The sequence below is a fragment of the Phascolarctos cinereus genome, unplaced genomic scaffold, assembly GCF_003287225.1.
Source record: "Phascolarctos cinereus isolate Bilbo 61053 unplaced genomic scaffold, phaCin_HiC Scaffold_4;HRSCAF=312, whole genome shotgun sequence".
Classification (NCBI taxonomy): Eukaryota; Metazoa; Chordata; class Mammalia; order Diprotodontia; family Phascolarctidae; genus Phascolarctos; species Phascolarctos cinereus.
Genome location: NW_027555847.1, coordinates 20,259,494 through 20,281,175, shown reverse-complemented (window position 1 = coordinate 20,281,175; position 21,682 = coordinate 20,259,494). Strand labels below are relative to the sequence as shown.

The following is a 21,682-nucleotide window of genomic DNA, read 5'->3' as shown; positions in this document are numbered from 1 at the left end:
CGCCTCATACCTCCCCAAAGAGCCTGAGGCCATCTGTTGTGTGTCCTCCTTCTTCTTCCTCCTCAGCTCATGTCACGTCATCCCCCACTATGTCTTTCACTCCAGCTTGGGATGCAGAGGTGGCCCTTCTCGCCAAGGACAGCCCCTCAATAGGCATCCTTGATCCCATCGATCCGTATTTTCTTATCTTCAGTCTCTCCCTCTCCATTGGCTCCTTTTGTGCTGCCTTCAAACACGCCCTTGTCTCTTTCCTCCTTTACAAGCATCCTCGTTTGATCCGACCCCCTCTGATGGCTCCCCTGTTGCATCTCTCTGGCCCTTCTTCACTGAATTCCTGGAGAAATCTGCCCAGACTCACTGACTCCACTTCCCTCCTCTCACTTGTTTCTTGACTCTCTGTGTTCTGGCCTCAAACCTTGTCACTCAACTGAAATTTCCCGCTCCAGAGTTACCAGTGGTGCCTTAATTGCTGAATTTAATTGCCGTGTGTCAGTCCTCATCCTTCTTGACCTTTCTGCAGCCTCAGACCCTGTTGATCCTCTTTTCCTTGAGGTTTTTGTGACGTTGTTCTGGCCTGGTTCTCCTTTCTCCCTGTCACTGTTCTGGGTCCTCTGCTCTTTCCCATACTTACTGGGGCTGCTTAACGTTTTTTGTCTAATGGACTCCTTTGGCAATCTGATGAGGGCCACGGGCCCCTTCTCACAATAAGGCTTTTAAATGCACAAAATACATAAGATTACAAAGGAAACAAAAGATTAGCGAAAATAAAGATTAAATGTTTTTTTTTTTCCTGTCCAAATTCCTAGGCTCCTTGGAGTCTGTGGACTTCAGGTTAAGAAGTCCTCTTCTGTCTCACTTACTGGTCTCATCAGGCTCCCTGGATTTAATTATCTCTGTGCAGGATGGCCAGACCTTTCTATCTACCCTCCATCTCTCCTAAGCTCCAGTTGCAGACCATCAATTACCGTTTTGGACACCTTGAACTAGACGTCTCATAGGCATCTCAAATTCAGCATACCCCAAACTGAACACGTTATCTTCTTCCCTCAAACTCTCCCCTCTTCCAAACATTCTTATTACTATTGAGATCACCAGCATTCTCACAGGCCCCAAGACTCACAACCTTATTATATCATGCTTGAGCCTCCATTCTCACTCACCCCACATAGCCAAATCTTGTAATTTCTATCTTTGATGTGTGGCCCCTTCTCTCCACTGAGCCACCATGCCTCTTGGTCTGTTGCAATAGACTTTTCAGTAGTCAGTTGTTGATAAATATTTATTAAGTGCCTGCTGTGTGCCTGCTGTGCTAAGGGCTGGGAATACAAATAAGAAAAAGAAAAGAAAGTCCTTTCCCCCTTCAGGGGGCTTACAAGTCTGATGAGGGAAGACAGCAAACGTAAGAAAACTGAAGAAATGGGCCTGCCCTGGCAGAGAATTCAACAAGTTCCAAACAGGAACTTGTACTTCATGCTTCTCCCCTCTCTAAACTAACTTCTGTTCAGCTGTCACAGGGATTTTCCCTAAGCCTGGGTATGTCTGTGTCACTATACAACTATGAAGTCCTTCGTTAGGTGCTGACGTTGTCCTGCCGCTAGCCTTCGGTGACTCTGGAAGACAAAGTTGTGCAGCTGTGCCTCACCCTGTGATGTCATCGGTCCTCTTCACAAACCAAAGGACGAACAACGTCAACAAAGCCCTTGGAGGGAACCTGGCCCCTGCCCGTCTCTTCATTCTGTTTCCTCTAGGGGCATTGGCCCACTTGCCGTACCCCCATCTGCCATCTCTGTGTCCTTGCCCTGGCCTTGACCTGTTTCTGTAATGCTCTCCCTCCTCGCCTCCCCCTCTTGTTTCCCTGGCATCCTTCAAGGCTCAGCTTAATCCCCACCTTCTGCGGGAGGCCTGTCCCAGGCTCTCTAGCTGCTGGTGCCTTCTGTCTACTCACATATATCTTGTATGTTCCTACCCAGTTTGATATTTATAGAATGTGAGTTCTTTGAGGGTAGGGCTACATATTACAAATACATATACACACATTAAATAGATAGGTAGATAGATAGATAGATGGATGGATGGATGGATGGATGGATGGATGGATGGATGGATGGATGGATGGATGTGTGTGGTGGGGAGTTTTATTTTTTATTTTTTGCTTTTCTTTGTACCTCCTGCACTTAGCATAGTGCTTGGTACATGGTAAAGACTTACTAGAGTTTTGTTGATCGACTTGTTAACAGTCTTACTGGCTAGGTACTGGGGTTACAAAGATGAAAAATGACATAGCCCCACCCTAAAGGAGTGTGCTATTTACCGAGTGGGATGCACCATAGACACGGGAAGATCTATGAGACAGAGTGTGATGAGAGTGAAGGACAGAGCTAGAAAAAGCATTCAAGGAAGATCTGAGAGAGCTGAGCACAGGGAAGCCATCCCGGAGGAGGTGGCACCTCACTGAGCCTTGAAGGAGGACTTTAAGAGGCAAAAGTCCCCTTCCTCCTTCTCTCTGCCTGTCAGAGACACCTTGCTAGATCATTGTGAGCGTGAGAGGAGGTAATGGATTCAACATGGCTTGTGCCACAAAGCTTTCTATTGGGGTGACCTGTTGTTTGTATTAAATACGTGTATCTTCCAACAGAGTAAAGCCAAGCTTTCCTTCATCTTGCTTTGCTTTTGAAACATTTAACAATTGCTACATGAAGTAGGGTTATTAAATGTGCTAATTTTCATTTCCCTTTCCTTTTTTCAATTTTTAACCTCTAAATATAAAAGTTTTATAAATGCTAACATGCTAAGAAATATTTCCGTATATTACATGTTCTGTTTTAAATCAGTGGTAACCTCCTTTGCAGAAGAAATATACTTTAAAAATTATGTACACAATTTGGCTTTTAACCATTTAAATATATTTCTTTTTAATTTCAGATAGCATCATTATTTGCTGTATATGTTGTGGGTTACATTGACATATGTAAATTAAAGAAGATCATTTACATCCACATGGTAACGTTTACTTTCTTTTAAAAAATAAAATTATCCTAGTGCTAAAGCAAACTCTTAAGATTCAAGCTTAATTGTCTTTTTATGTATTTTAGCAAACCATGGATAAAACAATCATTTACAGCATCATTGTATAACACGGACAGTTTTTATTTCAAAGCAGTGTTGTATTAGGTGGCTGCTCTTTTAAATAGGCCAACCAAAGGAACTTCCTACATTGGTCCATTACGTAAATCTGATTTATTCATGGCTTTATACGTTCTCAGTAGATGTGGTAGTGATTAAGGAGAGGAGGGAAACGGAAAACTGTTACCTATAAATTTTGAAAAACATGAAATCAAATGCGGTTGAGTCTTATCTCCAACTCCTTCTTTTGTTCTCACTATTTTGATTGTGCTAACTTCCCACGTTCCCAGGATACTTTTTCTGTAAGAGCTAAGGGCTCTATTAAACATGTTGCCATGCCCTTAACCAGCTCTCCCTTTAGCTACTGCTTTCCCCGTGCAATCTCAGCTAAGGCTAAACTCATACCAAGTGTAAGCTAAAATCATAAATGAGGCTAGATGCCAAATTGATATTCCTTGAGTACAGTAGATTCTCAAACACAGGCAAAAAGGAAATGAGCATCTCTCATTGAATCCATTAGTTCTCTCTCTCTCTCTCTCTTTTTTTTCCCCCATCTTCTACACTCGTTTCATGGAGTTCCCTGGCAGGTGCTTGTCCTTTATCTATTTTCCTTTTTGTGTACTGGGTGTTTTAGTTATTGTTGAAATTCATTAGGCTAAACTGTAATGTAATTTAAAATTATCATAAAGTTGAATTAATGAATAGTTTACATATCTATGTATAGATACATACACACATATGGCATTTGATCTTAGATCTTAGCTGTTACTTTTGACCAAAAAGAGGTGTTGATATCCCATGCAAATTTATCCAATATTACTCATAAATTTAATTAATGAAAAAATATTTTGAGATTATTACTTTTGTTTTATGTGTATTAATTTTATTTCCTTCCATTTTTCCAGATCTCTCTTGCACTTTGTTTTATTTTGATGTTTGGAAACTCAATGTTACTAACTTCTTATTATGCCTCCTCTTTGGTTATTATCTGGGTAAGTATTTCTTAAGCACGTCCTGTTTTTTTTTTATCTCATCTAACAGTACAATTACTGATTATCACTAACTTAAGATCATTTGATCTTTTGAGCCCTTACTAACAAGGCAGGGGATTCCTTTGCCAAGAGTTTCACTTGTATTATTTTTATTTTGCCCAGATTTATCACTTCATCAGTGTTTGAAACTCTTCCCTACAGATTCATATAGGCAACTTGACTGTAGCTTATTCTTTTTTTGTTTTAAATAATATTTTATTTTTCCCCAATTACATGTAAAAACAATTAAAAAAATTGTTTTGAAATTTTGAGTTCCAAATTCTATCCCTCCTTTTTCCTCTTTACTTGCTAAGACAGTAGATAATCTAATATAGGTTATGTATGTGCAATCAGGTAAAACATTTCCATTGTCGTCGTTTTGTACAAGAAAACTCAAAAAAAAAGAAAGAAAGAAAAAGTGAAAAATAGTCTTCTTTAATCTCTATTCAGACAACAATCAGTTCTTTCTCTGAAGGCAGATAGCATTTTTCATGAGTCCTTCAGAATTGTCTCGGATCATTGTATTGCGGAGAATAGCTAAGTCATATACGGTTGTTCATCATACGATATAGCTGTAACTGTGTGCAATATTCTCCTGGTTCTGCTCACTTCACTGTGTATCAGCCTGAGCAAGTCTTTCTAGGTTTTTCTGAAATCACCAAGCTCACCATTTCTTATGGTATGGTAGTACTCCAGCACAAGCACATGTCACAGCTTGTTCAGTTATTCCTCATTGATGGGCATCCCCTCAATTTCCAGTTCTTAGCCACTATAAAAAGAGCTGCTGTAGATATTTTTGTACAAATAGGTTCTTTTCCCTTTTTAAAAAAATCTCTTTGGTATTGTTGAATCAAGGGGTATGCATGGTTTTGTAGCCCTTTTGGCCTAGTCTCAAATTGCTCTACAGAATGGTTGGACCAGTGTAGTGTATCATCTTAAAGAAATACTTGAGACCCTACATGATCACTTCTCTGTGGTCACATATTAGCTCTGTGTCAGGCATAGAACTCAGGCCTAGGCTTTCCCGTTCTCAAGGCTTACCCTCTCTCCCCTGTGCTGTGCTCCCTCTAATACTTTGCACTGAAGACATGTTCAACTTTTAGACTCTCTTTTTGTCCCATTTTGTACAAATATACTCTCTCAGGGCACCACCTGAAGTTTCTGAAAGACCATATTGAATCCTCAAATGTTTTCTCCAGAGATAAAAACCAGCCAACTAAAATAGATGTCAAAGCATCTTATCTTCATCTTCAGACAGTCTAATAAGAAGACCCTATATTTTCCTTCATCGGGCTACCCCATTACACTGTTTCGCAACTCTCACTCTCAAGACTGTCCCCCATGTATCTAAATTCCTTGTGCTTTTGTATAAATTGGCTTCTCAAAGACAAGTCCTATTGTGACATTTTTAATTCGTGTAAAAATTATTGCTTATAATATGTAACTGTGCTCTTGCCTTCATGTGCTGGCTAATTACTTTTATGTATGAAGGATTGATTGAATGTCCAGCATAATGGTGGAATTCTTCTTACCAGAGAACAAAGAGAAGAAAGTTGTCCTTACCTTGGGGATGAAAGTCACTTTTCCTCAGGTGGTGGAATTTTCACATCTTGGCTGTGTCACTGTCTCTGCCCTTCCCTTCCTGGCCCATCCTTCTGTTCTAGGATGTGAGGAATGGGAAAATATGGAGCGAACCCTTTGGGAGAGGGAAGCAATCCTGCTGTCCATGCGGGCAAGTTCAGAGGAGTCAGAGCAGTTCCAAGCAGCTTATAAGTGAGCGTATGTGTATGCGCATATTTATGTATATTTTGCACATTTGTATGTGTTATATGCAAATAGTATTAAAATAGCAGCTTCAGAATATAGCATGTTGTTTACATATGTTTTTCTATAAACACATGGATTTATATTTATGTGGTGCTCAGTGTTTGAAACCAGAATTTTACTGAAATGGAAGGTTCTCATAGGAGGTTTTCGTTTGGGTGTCAGATTTTTGGTATTTGATCTCATGATATTTTTGCAAAGTTTAAAGTAAATTGGAATGGGCAGTGTGGTAACATGCTTAGAGGATTGAAAACCTTTAGCAAGTTAATTTAGGTCTCACTTGTGGGTTTTTTTTTCCTTCTTAAAGACCAAATACTTGCAAATTTAAGTCCTGTACCTTGATTGCAGATGCCCAACTCTGAACGTATTGAATGCTTCCTTGTTTTTTTGTCTTGTATATAGCTTGCTTTGTATAGATTTGCTTGCATGTCAACTCCCCCATTAGATTGTGAGCTCCTTGTGGTCAGGAACTATGTTTTGCCTCTTTTTCTTTTTTTTTTCATCCTCAGCGCTTAGCATAGTGCCTGACACATAGTAAGCATTTAATAATATCGATTGGTTGATTTTTGAAAAGTAAAATATGTAGAAATCAGCACTTATCATTTGCTGATAGACACTACTAACATGTTAGTGCATTAACATGATTGGAGTTGACATGTAAGTGTAACTCCAGTTCACAAATGTGCTAGATAGTTCTTCCCCATTTCCAACTTCAGTTTTAGATTTAGACATTAGCTAGAATGTAGAATATGAAGACTTAAAAAAAAATCTTTTCAGAGTAAGTATATACTTTGTGTTTTAAAGAAATCTCTAGTGTAGTGAGAGTTAAATTTTGGATTGTTTTAGTTCATTTAATATTCGATGATGAATGTGAAATTCATTTTAGATCCTGGACAAAGTGTGGTAAACTTTATTTCTAGACACTTGTGATTAAATCCTTTTGTGTGTGGGAATTTGTTACTTTATAGGGTGTGGTGAGCCTATTTTTAAGAGCTAAAAATGACTGAGGGCCCTGAGCTTTCTGTATTTTTTAATGTTCAAATATTTACCAGTTCTTACTGGTTCCTTGACTGTTTCTTGTGTGTTTTCTCTGCCTTTGCTAGGGCATCCTGGCAATGAGACCACGTCTCCTGAAAGTGAATGTGTCTGAACTCAGCTCGTGGGTAAGAAGCCATCTGGTCCAATGAGGGCTTTCACTCTGTTTTGTTATTCTTATTGTTTACCTCACCCATGGGACCTTTTTTTTCTTCTCTTCCAAGTAAACTTCAGGAAAATAAAGTATTGGTTGTAATTCAGTGCAGAGGCACAGCAGCATCCTCTGTGTGACTCGTCTGGGATGCTGCTACTCCCTGTGTGCATGAAGCAGACTTGGACCGTTATTTTGAACCTACTTTGCCTGGGAAAATATGTTGCTTTTGTTTATTTTACTCTTGTGTCCCTTGTGACAAGGCCGAATGGGCAAAAGTTTGATGATGAAATGATAGCTCTGTGTGTGTGTTTAGCAAGGATAATTCAACTCTAATTGCTATGTATGCCTTCTGTAAAACATAACTAGCTTGAAACACTAATTGTCAGTAGCATTATTTTATTTTAACTCTTACGTATTAATTTTGGCATTCTTTTCCTCATGTTGACTGTGTTCTTAGATACTGGTAATGTTCATTCTGTAAGTAATTAAACTGTGCATTTTGTCATTTAAGGCTTGCACAGTAATTTTATATCATTTTAAGAAATCTAGTTTTTTAAATATTTATTTTACAGGTTATTCAAGGATGTACTTGGTTGTTTGGAACAGTCTTATTGAAGTACTTGACCTCCAAAATCTTAGGCATTGCTGATGATGTGAGTATGTTATAGCTTGTACAAAGGGAGACTTGATGAATGATTGTTTCATTGAATCATCCTCCATTTGAAGCTTGTTACATTTAGGTTTTTAAAAAATTACCATTAAATTAAACTAGAATACAGAATCTAATCCATTTTGTGAGCTGAGCATTCATGTTGTGTTTGTATATATCTCCAGAAGTTTCTAAAACTGTTTTCTGTTATTAATTATCACACTTCAGTTAGCTTTCCATATTATAAGTGTGCTGAAACTTTTATACATATGGACATATTCTTAAGGAATCCCCAACAAATATATTTTAGAGGCCATTCATCCATTTTCATAATATCAATGAATTTAGAGCTAAAAGGGACTTCAGTGATATAGTCCAAACCTTCCCATTTTACAGATAAGGAAACTGAGGCTCAGGTTAAATGCTTTGACAGAGCCAATATTTGAACTCACATGTTCTTGATTATAAATCGAGGCTTCTAGCACCATATTTTGCTGCCTTGTTTCTTGGCTTCTGTGTGTCCCATCCGGTGACAGAAGAGAAGTCTTCAAAGGTTCCAAGACACCTCTGACATAGCACCAAAGTGTTTAGTGGGGCTACTCATCTTTTTTTATTGTTTTTGATAACTGGCTTGTGTTGTTATTGATATGGTTCTAGTGTTTTGAGATTATGGGGATTTCAGGATAATCTTAACTGATTTATCCAAATTGAACTTTTGCAGAAGACATAGTTCTCTAAATAGAAGGAAACTAAATAGGAGGAAATGTAGGCTTTTAGGAATCTTCTCAAACTGCTTTCCTACTGCTTCTTATACCTAGGAGAAAGCAAATCAAAGGGCTTTCAGAAATTATAAATAAAATATAAGCTGACAATACTTGCAATTGATTTGAGGTGGGAGGGTTGACATAATTTTACCAGAATCAAAAAAGTGATTTTTGTTCACATGACTACTAATTTATGGCTGCTTCTTAAGATCTCATCATGTACAAAGTAAACAGCAGGAGATGCTATCTGTGTGTGTGCGCGTGCTCGCGCGCGTGTGTGTGTGTGTGTGAAAGAGAGAGAGAGAGAGAGTGCTCCTTAAAGCAATAAACCAACCAGAGTTATTGAACTAAAAGAAAATGACCTGTACAAGGGTTCATCTAGAATTTTCCTACATAGCACCATGATGTGCTAAGTAGCCTAGAAAGCAAATGAGAAATGACTTGGTTATAATATTAGTAGTGCCAGCACATCACCACACTGATTATTGACTTTCATTGGTAAGCAGTTTACTTTGCTGGAGGCAAGAAGGGACTAGTAAGACTTCTGTAACTTTTCAGACTTTCATTGGGAAAATTTCTTCTCCATCCCCTCACATCCTTCCAAGAGATAAAGACCTCTCTGTTGGGGGAAATAGGGAATGCAGTGCTCTGTATTGCTGCTATCTCTTTTATCCTTTTTGTAGATAAAGCTTCAATTGCTCTCATCATTCTGGCATTCTTGAGGTGTTCTACTTGGGAATCAACACCTTGCCTTAATGACATTAACTCTTTGAGGATCATTTCTATGAAATCGATGCTTTCCTTGGGTTTATTTTCTTTGTGACATCTTTGAATATTGCTGCTAGTTTATAGGTTTTAGTAGAGCTTAAATAGCTTAATAGTTCTCAATATTCGAGTATGAAAGTAGTAAACACATAGCAAATGTGATGTAGAAATGAGTTTACTATCAAACATGGCAGCAGAATAGAAGCTCCTTAAGTTCAGGCCCAGGGCTGAGTACAGTGCCTTACACATAGCAAATATTTAATGAATTGGGGAATTGAATTGCTAAAAGGCAGTTACTTTTTCCAGTTTGGCAGATATTTATTAAGTACTTGCCATATTGAAGACACTGCTAGGCCTTGAGGATGCAAAGATGAGGGGGGCATTCCCGGTCACTGTCCTCAAGGGTCATCTGCTTTAGTGCATGACAGTGGGTTCAAATAGGGTGAGAGATTCTAGGAGGAGGGGATCACTGTTAACTGGGAGATCCAGTAGGTGGTTAAACATAGGGATTTCAGTAGGTGTGGAGATCATCGGTTGGGGGCGGGGGAGTAGGAAAATAGCCTCTTGAAGGCACAGGTGAATGCTTGTGCAAATGCACTTCATGAGGGAAGAGCCGGGTTAGACAAGGTCCAACAGTATCACAGAACTAAAGCATAGAGTGAATGAAAGGAAGTAATATGAAATTAAGCTGCAATAATCATAGGTGGGAGCCATTCTTGGAAGACTATGAATGACAGGCCGAGGAGCTTATATTTTTTATGGAAGTCATTGGGAAGGCACCAAAAGTTTTTGAGCAAGAGGATAACATAGTCAGGGATTTAGGAAAATGACTGGATGCTGTTTGTTATAATGTTCTAATTCAATTGGAGTGAAGACCTGAGCAAGTTTGCTAGCAAATGAGAATTGAAAGGGGGTGGGAGGATGCCTCTGGTCTTTGAAATTCCAAAGATATTTCAGTGGTACAATCCACAGTGGGTTAGAGGAAGAGGAATAAGTCATAGTTGACTCCTGATATTTTGATCCTGAGTGAATGGTGGTACCATCAACAGAAATAGGGAAGTTAGAAGGACTGGTAAGCTTAGGAAGATAAAGTATGTCTGATTTTGTATCACTTGCTTTTGCTGTGTCATCTAAACTCATAAACAGCAATGGTAATGTGAAACTGAAGTTCAGGGAAGGAGTGGAGCCTAGAAATAAAGATATGAGAGTCATCCTTATAGAGATGTTAATGGAAGTAATGGAGGGAGATGCTAGAGAGAGGTGGTCCAGATGGAAGCACTGGAGTTTGTATGCCTATAGGGATAAAAAGGGGGAACTAGTCTTGGAGACTAAGGAAGAAGGGTCATGTGAGCCAAGAGAGAAAACCTAGGAAAATAAGGAAGCCAGGGAGAGAGCAGGGAGAGCATAAAAAGATGGTGCTAATGAACAGCATCAAAATGTACACAAAGGTCAAGGAGGGTGAGGACTGAGGAGAGTGTGTTAGGCTTAGTAAGGTCTTGGATGACCCTGGCAAAACAGTTTCTGTAGAATGGTGATGAAGCGAGATTCCAGGGAGCTCGGAAGAAAGTCTTTGAGTCTCAGAGCTGAGAGGAGGGAAGAAGATTGGAGAGAATACTCAGAGGTTTGGTGGGATGGAGGAGGAAAGAAGGAAGAGCTTATCTGATGCCACTGCCTTCTCAGAAGGCAAGGCGTTCTGCTGGGGCACCAACAGGGTAGCTGTAGCTTCAAATTATAGTTTGAATGTGACGAGAAAGAGTTTTTCCAGGGCCCTTAGAAGTAATAAATAATATCTTCTAAGGCTTCGGTGGGAAAGAAATTTAGAACTGATTTTAGGGGCATTTGAACCTTTCTTCGTTCCTACAAACTAGTAACTGTTAATAAAGTTAGCATTTATGCTAGCCTTATACAATTCCTGGTTTTTTCAGGCTGTTATTAGATCCTGTGGGACTTTGTTTTGCTTCTTTCTCTTGTACTTATTCTGTATTGATAGTTATTCCAGTTATCTGTGTGTGTCCCCCTCTTCCCCCTTCCCCCCATTAGACTCTAAACTTCAATCAATGAATAAACAAGAATTTAAGTGCCAGCTGTTTGCCAGACAGTGCTGGTAAGACCAAGATCAAAGTGAAAGTCCCTGCCCTTTGGGAGCTTACATTCTATAGGGGAAGACAAACAACTGCTGGGACTTGTATGAACTTCCTGTCTCCCACGGGACTTTGGCTAGTTCTGTGCACTTGATAGGTTCTTTACAAATGTTTGTTAGATTGAACTTAGTGAGAAGCTACTTGAAAACTGAACCTCATCTTTCTCCCTTCCTTAATTCTCCTACAGTGGCTTGAACATAGTAGGTCTTAATAAATGTTTGTTGAATCGATTGAAATGAATCGACTGATTTAAAGATCAGTTTCACTGTCCTTTTACAATAACATTTAGTGTTAAATCACTTATCTTTAGGGCATAACTGATCTCTTGCTATGACGACAGACAGCTTTATCCACAAGCTGGTATTATTGTATTAAGGGTGCTGGTACACCAGTGCCCAGTTTCCCCATCCTCCAAATCTTCTCCCAGTAAAGGTGAGACCTCAGATTTTAAGTAGAATTTGTACTTTAGCTTAAGGAGTTGATGCGGCTGAAATGCTGTAAGGGCCTCCTGGAAAGCCAAACCTTGATAGTCATTTGAACCAGAATATGAAGAAGAGATTTCAGAGATCTAGTTTTTGTTCTGTTTTGAGCAAGCTTGTGGACAGAGGAGCTGAGACCTTGGAACTTAGGCCGCAGTTAAGTGGGCAGAGGGGAGAGGACTGGGGAGGCCAATGTGGAGGCAACAACCCGCTGCTCGGGCAGCCCCTGGAGGCAGCTTGCTGGTTGTCTCCAAGTCTTTAAGGATTCCTCACTGCATTGCCTTCTGCTTCATTTTCTGTTAGGCTCACATCAGCAACCTGTTAACCTCCAAATTCTTCAGCTATAAGGATTTTGACACTTTGATGTACACCTGTGCTGCGGAGTTTGACTTCATGGAAAAAGAGGTGAGCGCGTGCTTCTCGCCGTCCTGCCTTGGTGCCTGTGGCGCTCTGTTTAGCCATCATTTTCTATGAAGGAGGTGCTGCTGCGTCCAGGAAAGGCCACTCTGCAGAGTGCGTCATGGTTGGCTCCTTTTTTGACAAGTGGAAAAAGGTCAGGAATTGGTAGGTGAAGAAATAAATGGAGGGGCACTGAGTAGACTTTATTCAAGAACCAAACCTGTCCCGTAAGTGTTCAGCTCTTTGCTTACTCTCCTGAGTGCGTCCACGTCCTCACTTTATGAACTTAGCCTTTCACCATTTCGATGCTCAGGAGCGTCTGGTGGGCTGCTGTCAGCCTCTGGGTAGCTTTGGACACAAGTCAATGTGTGATTCTCCCCCTGAAAAATGGTGGAGGAAATGCTGGACTGAGATCGTTGGAAAGTCTGAATCTTGCATTTTTGTGCCTTGGTTTCTTCATTTATTTCGAAGATAGTACTGACCCCCCACCCCCACCCAACATAACTATAGAGATAACAAAATAACCTAAAACATTTTCAAAAGACAGGTATAAATATAAGATACATTCATTGGACAACAGGATCTGAAATCTTGTCTGTAAATTTGTTTTCTGTGATTTATAGTGAGATGCTAAAAAACAAAAGAAGCCAGATTTGAATGATCCTGGGCAAGTCACTTACCCTCTCTGTGCCTCATTTTCCTCATCTCTAAATGAGGGGGTTGGACACGATGTTGATTCTCCGAAACATATTTACTCTGCGTTGATAAATATCAGATCATTTATTAAGCCTTGGGCCAAAGAATAAAGGTTCTATGGAACCTAGAAATGGTTATTGAAATTTTGTATTGTCTTAATGATAAAAGAACAAGGTGAGAGAAAGCCTATCAGATGTTTGTAGTAAAATCCTCACGTAATAAAAGAAATTCAGTTACAGTACTGAGCTGTAATGGCAGATACAAAAACTCAAAACTCATGAAGGACACTTTTATCCATTAAATACTAAAGTAACCCTTTGTTTTCCCCTTCTCTCCTCTTGCAGTAAAAGCTCAGCCTAGAGGCTGAGGCTAATTTTGCTATAAGGATTGGCTAATGACAGGAAGACTTGAATTCAAATCCTCCCTCAGTAGCCATGTAACCCTAGACAAGCCAATTAACCTCTTTCAGCCTCTTTCATGCCGTTATTATTATTATTATTAATTTTCTCTAAAGCATCCAACAAACTATATATTTGTTATTGAATTATGACTAATTTTATTTTAAATGATTGTAAAAGCAAAAATGGTATGGGTTTTCCATAGAAGACAGGATATGCTTTGAGGCCGGTTTCTTGCTCTCTTTATAAATAATATTTTAGAGGACATGGAATTTTGTTGAAGTGATTCTAACTTCAGATATCAGAATGATTGGTTATTTCGCTGAAATAGATTTTAAGATGATGTTGGAAAAACAAATGAATGTCACTTTGGAAATTTCAAAGCCCATCCTTCCTCAAGACTTTTATAGCAGAATGCTACTTAAGCAAAAAAATCAGCAAAGCAGTATTATGATAGAATAGATGAATATTGATTTTTGCTACATATTTCAGTTTCTTCAGTGTGCAGAGCCACACTCCTTCATGCTAGGGTAGAGAGGCATCCTGAGTGCTGGGGCTTTTTGGTAAACGACTTCGTGAATTCAACTTCATATCCCCAAGTAAAAGAGTTCGAAATGTCTTTTCCCTCTGACATGGTAGAGTTTCTTCATGGATCAGTATTTCCCATGAGTCCTTTTGTGTTCCCCCCAAACCTGATTACGCACAGCATGGTTGTCCTGTTTCTAGTAATAAATACTGCAAGAGTGTTTCACACAAATAAAGGTCTAGGGTTAGGTAGTAAAGGTAGTGCAACCTTTAACATTTTAAGTATCAATTTTTTAGAAATTATGTGATACAAAGAAAAATATATTCAGTTCTATATTTGGTTAAGTCAGAAAGAAGAATAGCAAACATAAAAATGGATAGTAATGTTCAGGCCACAAGTGTTCACTATTTAAGCCTACCAGGTACTTGGGAAATAAATTTAATATCACATTTTTAACCCCATATTAAGGAGGACTTTTCTATAGGAATGCATGTACAATTTTCCAGTGGAAGTTAATGGGAAAGTAGGACTCAGTGGTTTATTAAATTTCTATACCAGTACTCATTTTTAACTGAATTTCACATTTTGATAATTGTTTTTGAAGCAAAGTAATCCATCAGCTTAAAATGCCATTTTGAATTTCAGACTCCATTGAGGTACACGAGGACGTTGCTTCTTCCGGTTGTTCTTGTGGTATTTGTGGCAATTGTTAGAAGGGTAGGTTCGGACTTGGTGAATCGATGTAATGCACATATGTAGTGCCGCTTCTCTAGATCTGTACACGTGGTTTTTGCCTGTTTTCTGCATGTGTTGTATCCAGGCTTTCACATGTGCCCCAAAGCCTTATTATGCCCAGAAGGAGATAGTTGAATCTAGTTTGTCTCTCCTTTCTACCCCAGCTTGATCGGGTTACATAGATTGAACTCGAATGAAGCTGGTACAGCAGCTGATGAAAAGAAAGGGCAAGGTGGAGCAGGCTTAAAAGGATGGAAACTCCACAGAACTTGGTGCTTACTGGGATATGGGTAGGAGGGGAGAAGAGGGAACGCTGATGCTCACCTTCTCTGTTTGGATGCCTTAGGAGAGTAGGGCTGCCATTACTATCAATCTGAAAAGGAGGAGGAGAAAAGGGTTGGTTGGGGAAACTGGTGAGATCATGGAGTTTAAGATAAATTCATCATTTGTTGTTATTTTAAGGAGATCTTTCCTGGTTCTTGTACTGGGGCAAGATGTGCTTAAATCCTAGGAATGCCAGTCCTTGAGCTAGGTATCCAGAATTTTTGTAATTAAAGGGGAAAACACTTCTTACATAAAAATAACTTCTTTTTAGTGTTCTAACTTGTCCCTTATCTTTATATTGTTCAGTTTTCTAATTTAGAAAATATAAATGTTGGAAAACAGTTTTTTTCTGGAGTTATTAATCTGAAGTTTTAAAAATTCTGTTCACAGACTATTAGTGATATTTTGTGTGTGTTATCTAAGCAGCGTACACAGATAAGGTAAATATGTTATTCATTTTTAAAATATTAATTTCTGTATTAATCTCTGCTGCGTAGTATTTTATCATTCAGTTTTTGTGCTGTCTACTTTAATTTCTAAGTTAAGCTTCTCCATCCTTTATTTGCTCATATCTACCCCCTTTTACCTAGCATCATACTATTTTCTTTCCTACCGTTTTGTCCCTATAACTATGATTTCATCCGAGTTAAGGAATTCCTGTTGGGGAACCTCCCTCTTCCAATGTACATCAGCACCTGCTCTGCCACTTAGAGTCTTGGAGAGCTCCCTGGGGACCTGAGAGTCTCAGTGATCTGCCGAGGATCACCTAGACAATAGATGTCAGGAATGGGCCTTAAAGCCAGGTCTTCTTGGCTCTGAGGCTGGCTGTCTATCCACTGTACTATATTGCCTCTCAACCCAGCCTGAAGCCTCACCTGGAAACCACACCTTCACACTATTACTGCTGGAACCTCCCTTCTATCTCTTGTCTTGTTATAAAACATCAAAGTCATGGACTTCTGAACTCTTCCTACTTGGCATTTTGAAGGAGGGCATGGGATGTACATGATGATATGGGACAGTGGCATGACACTGCACCCTCAAGCCCTCTCTGATGAGGTGACCTTGGTTATGAAATCTCTTCTGTCTGTACGTGAAAGAGAATTCTGATCCACTCTGCTTACCCCGAGGAGCTTTTGTGAAGTTGTATGTATGCAACAAAAATGTGGGATACTGTTACTTTAGCATCCAACCCAGTGCTTCATACACACTCGGCTGTCCATTACTGCTCGATGCTTTCCAAGGCCAGATAGATCTATGTGCTTTTGGCCTTCTTCACTACTTCTCCGATATCTGTGGCCTTCCACATGAGCTTCCACAGGCCTCCTTGTGCCAGGCACCGTGCTGGGCTTAGGGACACAAAGATAACAGTGAGCTAGCCCCTATCCAAAGGGGTCTTATCTGGTGAATGGCTATGGTGCCCCTTGAATGCTGTGGGCAGTCTGAGGGTTGAGGATATTTTACACATGGGTCAACAAAAAGAGTGTGGGATTTGAACTCAAGGAGCCATGGTTTAGCCCCTCGCTCACCTTGCCACTTAACATCCGTGTGTTTTTGGTTGTTTAAGCCATCTGGGCTTCAGGGTCCCCATTTGTAAAATAATGGGGTTGGATTAAATGAGTTCTCAGGCTTCTCCCTTCCAGCTCCCCACCTCTGATCCTGTGGTCTCCGTCATTCATTCTGAGAACAGATTGGTTCCCACCCAGCAGCAGCTTGCTGTGGTTATGATTTTTCCTCTGCCCAGAACATTTGGAAATTGAGAGGCAGGTCAAAAAGATTAAGGATCTAGATGCCCTTCTCTCCGATAGGGTCTCCCTGCCTCTAGTGGTCACTTGTTTCAGGGGAGCCTCAGAGAAAAGCTAGAAAGACCCACATGGCCATGTTGAGCAGCTCCAGGACATGACCCAGATGGCACTGTTAGCAGAAGCAGAGCCAGTCTCTCACAGGAGCAGCTCAGACATTTAGTACCTTTACTTACGTGCTCTCTGTGTAACCTACTGGTAGAAGAGAAAGTTACCAACTTTACCTTGTAATGTGTCTTTATAAGTAAAACAGAGGCGGTGCTGGGAGAAGGAGGAACACTGTTGTTTCATTTTCGCTGTTTTTCTTACAACAGTTGCCTAAAGATTGTGGGCTTTGTGCCCATTTCCTCAAGTGGGCAGGTGTGCAGAATGGGGATGGAAAGGACTCAGCTTCGTCTTCCATGAAATCTTGAGTACCAGGAGAGTTAAGGCCATACCTCTGGCTCCTTTCAATATTATAGAACTGAGGTATTCCTACATACAGCATTTCATGTGCCTCCTGCAATGAGTTAGCAACTTCTGATTGCTCTAGATTTGGAGAAGAAAAGGAAGAGAAAGCGAATACGGTAGCAAGGGCTTGCAAAGCACCCTGGAGGCCCAATCACAGTGCCATGTAATGTGTGGGCACCTGAGAAGGGACAAATTATAAGGAACTGGGAGTGGCTGATTCACCATTCATTTACATTTGTATTTCATACACTTTTTTGAGTTGTTACAGTTGATGTTTTGTGTTCATGGTTTGACATGAGGGAAGTTTTATTTCAAAAATTTTCTCCAAAATAATATCAACAAGAAATGGAACTTTATTTAGCCATTCGAATAATAATTTAATTATTGTATTCTTTTTGAATTCCAGGAAGCACCAGTTTGATCATGGAGAGGTAAATGTTTTACATGTGTAAGGTTTTTTTTCTTTTTCATTCACCTATATGGCTAAATTAAGGATATTTATGCAAACCTGGTCATTGCTAGTCTGTCCTTTAGAATTTCTTTATTATGAGCCCTGCAGGACCAGCTTCAGTATGTAGAAAAGTCCATTAGAGTGAGAGTCAGATGACTGTGAATTTACTACCTCTCATTTGATGTGCTCTGGGAGCTTCATAGTAAGGAAATCCTGCCAAGACGTTGCCAGCAGAGCAGCTTCTGAGAGCCCACCTGTTTTCCTTCCTGTTCACACTCTTCCAGTGGCTGTGGGTAGCCACCAAGAGGTTGTCCCCTCCACTTCTGATGGGTCAGTCTGGCTTTGACAGATTGGAAAGCGTTGGAGTGAAAAGGCTCTCCAGGCATCCTGGAGGTCCACTTCTCCCTCCTCTGTAGCCAGCCTGTGCTTGGAGAATCTCGGTGGTAGTAACAGACTCCAGTCCAGAGTAGCACTAATCCTTAGTTCTATACCAGTAAAATCTGCTTCCTTAGTTCTATACCAATAAAATCTGCCTTTGTGGCTTCTGGGGCAAAAGTCTCTTCCACATGCAAGCCTGTTATATCATTTCTGCCTTTCCACTCTGTCTCGTGTAGGCCCCCTTCTCTCCACTCACCTCATGCCTGGCCTGTAGCCATAGCCTTCTGGTTGGTCTCCATGCCTCAGGCTTCTCCCCCTCCAGTCCATCCTCCATCAGCTGCACAGTCTGCCCATCCCCTCCCATTCATTAAGCTTCAGTGGCTCCCTGTTACCTCGAGCCTTTCTTGGTCTTGTCCCTTGCTATCTCTCCAGTCTCTTGTGCCCTACTCCCCTCCAGGTATTCCACAGTCCTTTGTGTTTCCTGCACGTGACTCTCCATGTCTGATGCCGTGTCTTTTCACCGGTTATTTACTGTATCTAGAATGCTCTGTCTCCTCCCTTTCACCTAGTGTGCTTCCTTGCTTCCTTTAAGGCTTAAATCCCACCTTCTTCATCCACTCACCTCCATGCTGCTGCCTTTTCTCTGAGATTTGCCTTCCAGCTACTCTGAATGTACCTTGCATGTCCTCAGTTGTTTGTGTATTGTCTCTGCCATTAGAATGGAACCTTGAGGGCATGGACTGTCTTTTTGCCTTTCCTTGTATCTTTGGTATTTATCATGGCACCTGGCACGTGATGAACACTTCATAAAGATTTGTTGACTAACATTGACAGATCCTATGCAGGGTAAATAAGCATTCTCAATTCCTTCAAAGGATCCTTAAAGGGCATAGTTTTAAGTCATTGCTCTCAGGCTTACCGTACTCTGAATGAATGATAGCTTATGAATGTCCTTCCTAAAATGTGGTGTCCAGAAGCAAAGAGGCCAGATCTCTCTGATCTGGTATTAACTGTCTCTGAGCAGTCGTCATCCACAAATAAGCATGGCATGTATGTCTTCATCTCAGAGTTGATAAAAGCTTGCTATCATATGGCTTGACAGCTGATTAAATATAGTGTTTGATGTAATCTCTCTTTTTAATAAATTGAAACGGGTCCTCCTAAGACAGCATTGTTACATTTATGGCAGCCCACATTTTTCCAAATTGCCTTCCTGAATTAGTAATTGGGTTGGAGTTCTATTCATTTGCTTCTTCCCCATCTTCCTCTGACTCTGCTGATAGCATCAGGATTAAACCTATGGATTTGCAGTCAGACCACCTGAGTTGGAATCCCAGCTCCACCCCTTACTGTATGGTTAGTTGCTTAACCTCTTGGAGGTCCCAGGTCTATCACCTGTAAAGTGAGGGAGGACATTGGATTATATGACCTCTAATGTCCCTTCTGGCTCTTGATTCTATGATCCTCTAATCTGGGCTCTGTTAGCAGGGAGGGTGGCTTAAGACAGAATGGTGTGAAGAGAGAAATGTGTGTTGGCTGAATGAATGTTTGAGTCGACTAGCATTAATTATTTGATGCAATTTAATAACTAGTTTGTCATTTTTTACCAAATAAGAAGTAAACAATTGAGTAAAATCAGAATGTTCCTTTTGGTAAGGAATGCAGTCCATTTCTTTTAAAGTGTGAAAGTTCAATTCTTTAAAATTCTTCCCTCTTAGGTAAAAATTATTTCTTGTTTTACACTTGTGTTTTGTTTCATTTTTCAGTTGGTTTATCATGCGTTGCAACTATTAGCTTATACAGTTCTTGGTATTTTAATTATGAGACTGAAACTCTTTCTGACACCACACATGTGTATCATGGCTTCTTTGATCTGCTCGAGACAGGTAAGATTTTTGTTTTAAACTTTTTAATTTAGAACAGCAATGACAGATTACCTCCACCTTTCACCACCAAGTTGCCTCCACTTTAAAAACTATTGAACCGTTTTTTAAAATATCACTGTAAATTTTAAATGTTCCATATTTTACCTAATCCTTTTCCTATGAAATTCCACCTGACATTGCTTACTCCTTTTTCGTTACCTCTTCACTTAGATCTAGAGTTTGTATGCATTCTGTACTTTTCTTTGTTCTCTATTTGTTTAAAGGATGGTCGTCTTACAAGCTGTTCATGGGGAGCTAGTTCCCCTCTGCTTTCTGTATCTCTCAGAGCCACCAGCATGGCTTTGAGAATACCGCAAAGAGCTGCACACTGTGTGTGTATGATGCACAGAGCTTCTAGCTAGCAAAACACAGAGCTTATTTTGACAAACTGGTCTGAAAAGAATGTTTATAACTTTTTGTTTGACCAAATTTGACTGAGCTTTTGTTAGAATTTGTTTGAGTATTTGATTGTTACCAAGCCATAGCTCATTACCATAGTTGTGGTATTGAATAATATGTTATTTAGTTGGGAAAAAGCAAGGAATTGGGTTCATCCACAGCCTTACCTCACATCTTCCTTCCGGGATCAGGTCCTTTAAAGCGGCATGTTTGTTGGTTTAAAGAGACTTTCGGTTTCTCCAAATTTTCTTCAGATACCTTTTATTAATTTATCATTATTTTGGTTGTGACTATTTGTTGATTTGTGAATGCTGAGCAAATCTTCTCTAAATTTGTACCAAGGGGCCAATACTTCCTAGTTTGCATCTATTTACAAATTGTTTCTAATGTCTTCCAAAACAAAGGGTTTGCCCAGGATGAGCTCCGAGGCCTGTGCAGGGCTTCTCCTGTTCAGTACTATCCACTCTTCATCTGATCCTCCCAGCAGCCCTGGGGTGTGTGGGTCATGCGAGGGTTGTCCCGCCATTCTGCAGATGAGGAAACTTGCCTAAAGTCATGCAGCTAGCAAATGATAAAAGCTGGGACTTAGCTCTGGGTCTTTTGGCCTCAGGCCCAGTGCTGTGCCCACTATCCCACAGACAAACAAGTCTGGTCATTCCTCATCTTCGTCTTTCATCCTGCTTCCATGTTGCACGTGATTTGCAATAAGCAGCCCCTTACTAGAAGTGCTGAGTGCCAGGGTTGCTGAGCTCTGTTCTAGGCTCATCTGCCCAGTAGCAGGGACTCCTTGGGGAAGGCTTCCACTGGCATCCACAGTGAGGGCTGTGTCAGCATAAGGAGTAGCCGATGTCTGGCTATTAACAACGAGCGATTAACTGTTTCTCTTGTCCCAGCTCTTTGGGTGGCTCTTTTGCAAAGTGCACCCCAGTACTGTGGTTTTCGCTGTATTAGCTGTCATGTCAGTACAAGGGTCCGCCAACCTGCAGGACCAATGGAACATCATCGGGGAGTTTAGCAATTTGCCACAGGAGGAACTTATAGAGTGGATCAAATTTAACACCAAACCAGGTAAAAAACTGCTTTGTTGTGTCATGGCTTGTCCTGTATGTTTGATTGTTTAAAATGATGAGATCACAAAGGCTGTTTCCTTCCAGGAGTATTACCAGGCCGTCCCAAACCAAATGCATCGTCTATCCTATTTTCAGAAAAGTTTACAGGGAAAAGATTATGCAAA

General features: G+C 40.3%; 1 protein-coding gene across 1 annotated transcript in view; it reads left to right on the top strand.

The window, feature by feature from the left end:
* Positions 1–21,682, top strand: part of LOC110195965 (dpy-19 like C-mannosyltransferase 1) — a 118,554-nt gene that overhangs the window by 79,967 nt on the left and 16,905 nt on the right. Inside the window, exons 10-19 of the mRNA XM_020968925.2 lie at positions 2,923–3,000; positions 4,029–4,115; positions 7,082–7,141; positions 7,740–7,820; positions 12,269–12,370; positions 14,630–14,701; positions 15,434–15,483; positions 17,702–17,726; positions 19,891–20,010; positions 21,342–21,516. Of these exons, the coding sequence (XP_020824584.1) occupies positions 2,923–3,000; positions 4,029–4,115; positions 7,082–7,141; positions 7,740–7,820; positions 12,269–12,370; positions 14,630–14,701; positions 15,434–15,483; positions 17,702–17,726; positions 19,891–20,010; positions 21,342–21,516 (850 nt within the window). The remainder of the gene's footprint in view (positions 1–2,922; positions 3,001–4,028; positions 4,116–7,081; positions 7,142–7,739; positions 7,821–12,268; positions 12,371–14,629; positions 14,702–15,433; positions 15,484–17,701; positions 17,727–19,890; positions 20,011–21,341; positions 21,517–21,682) is intronic.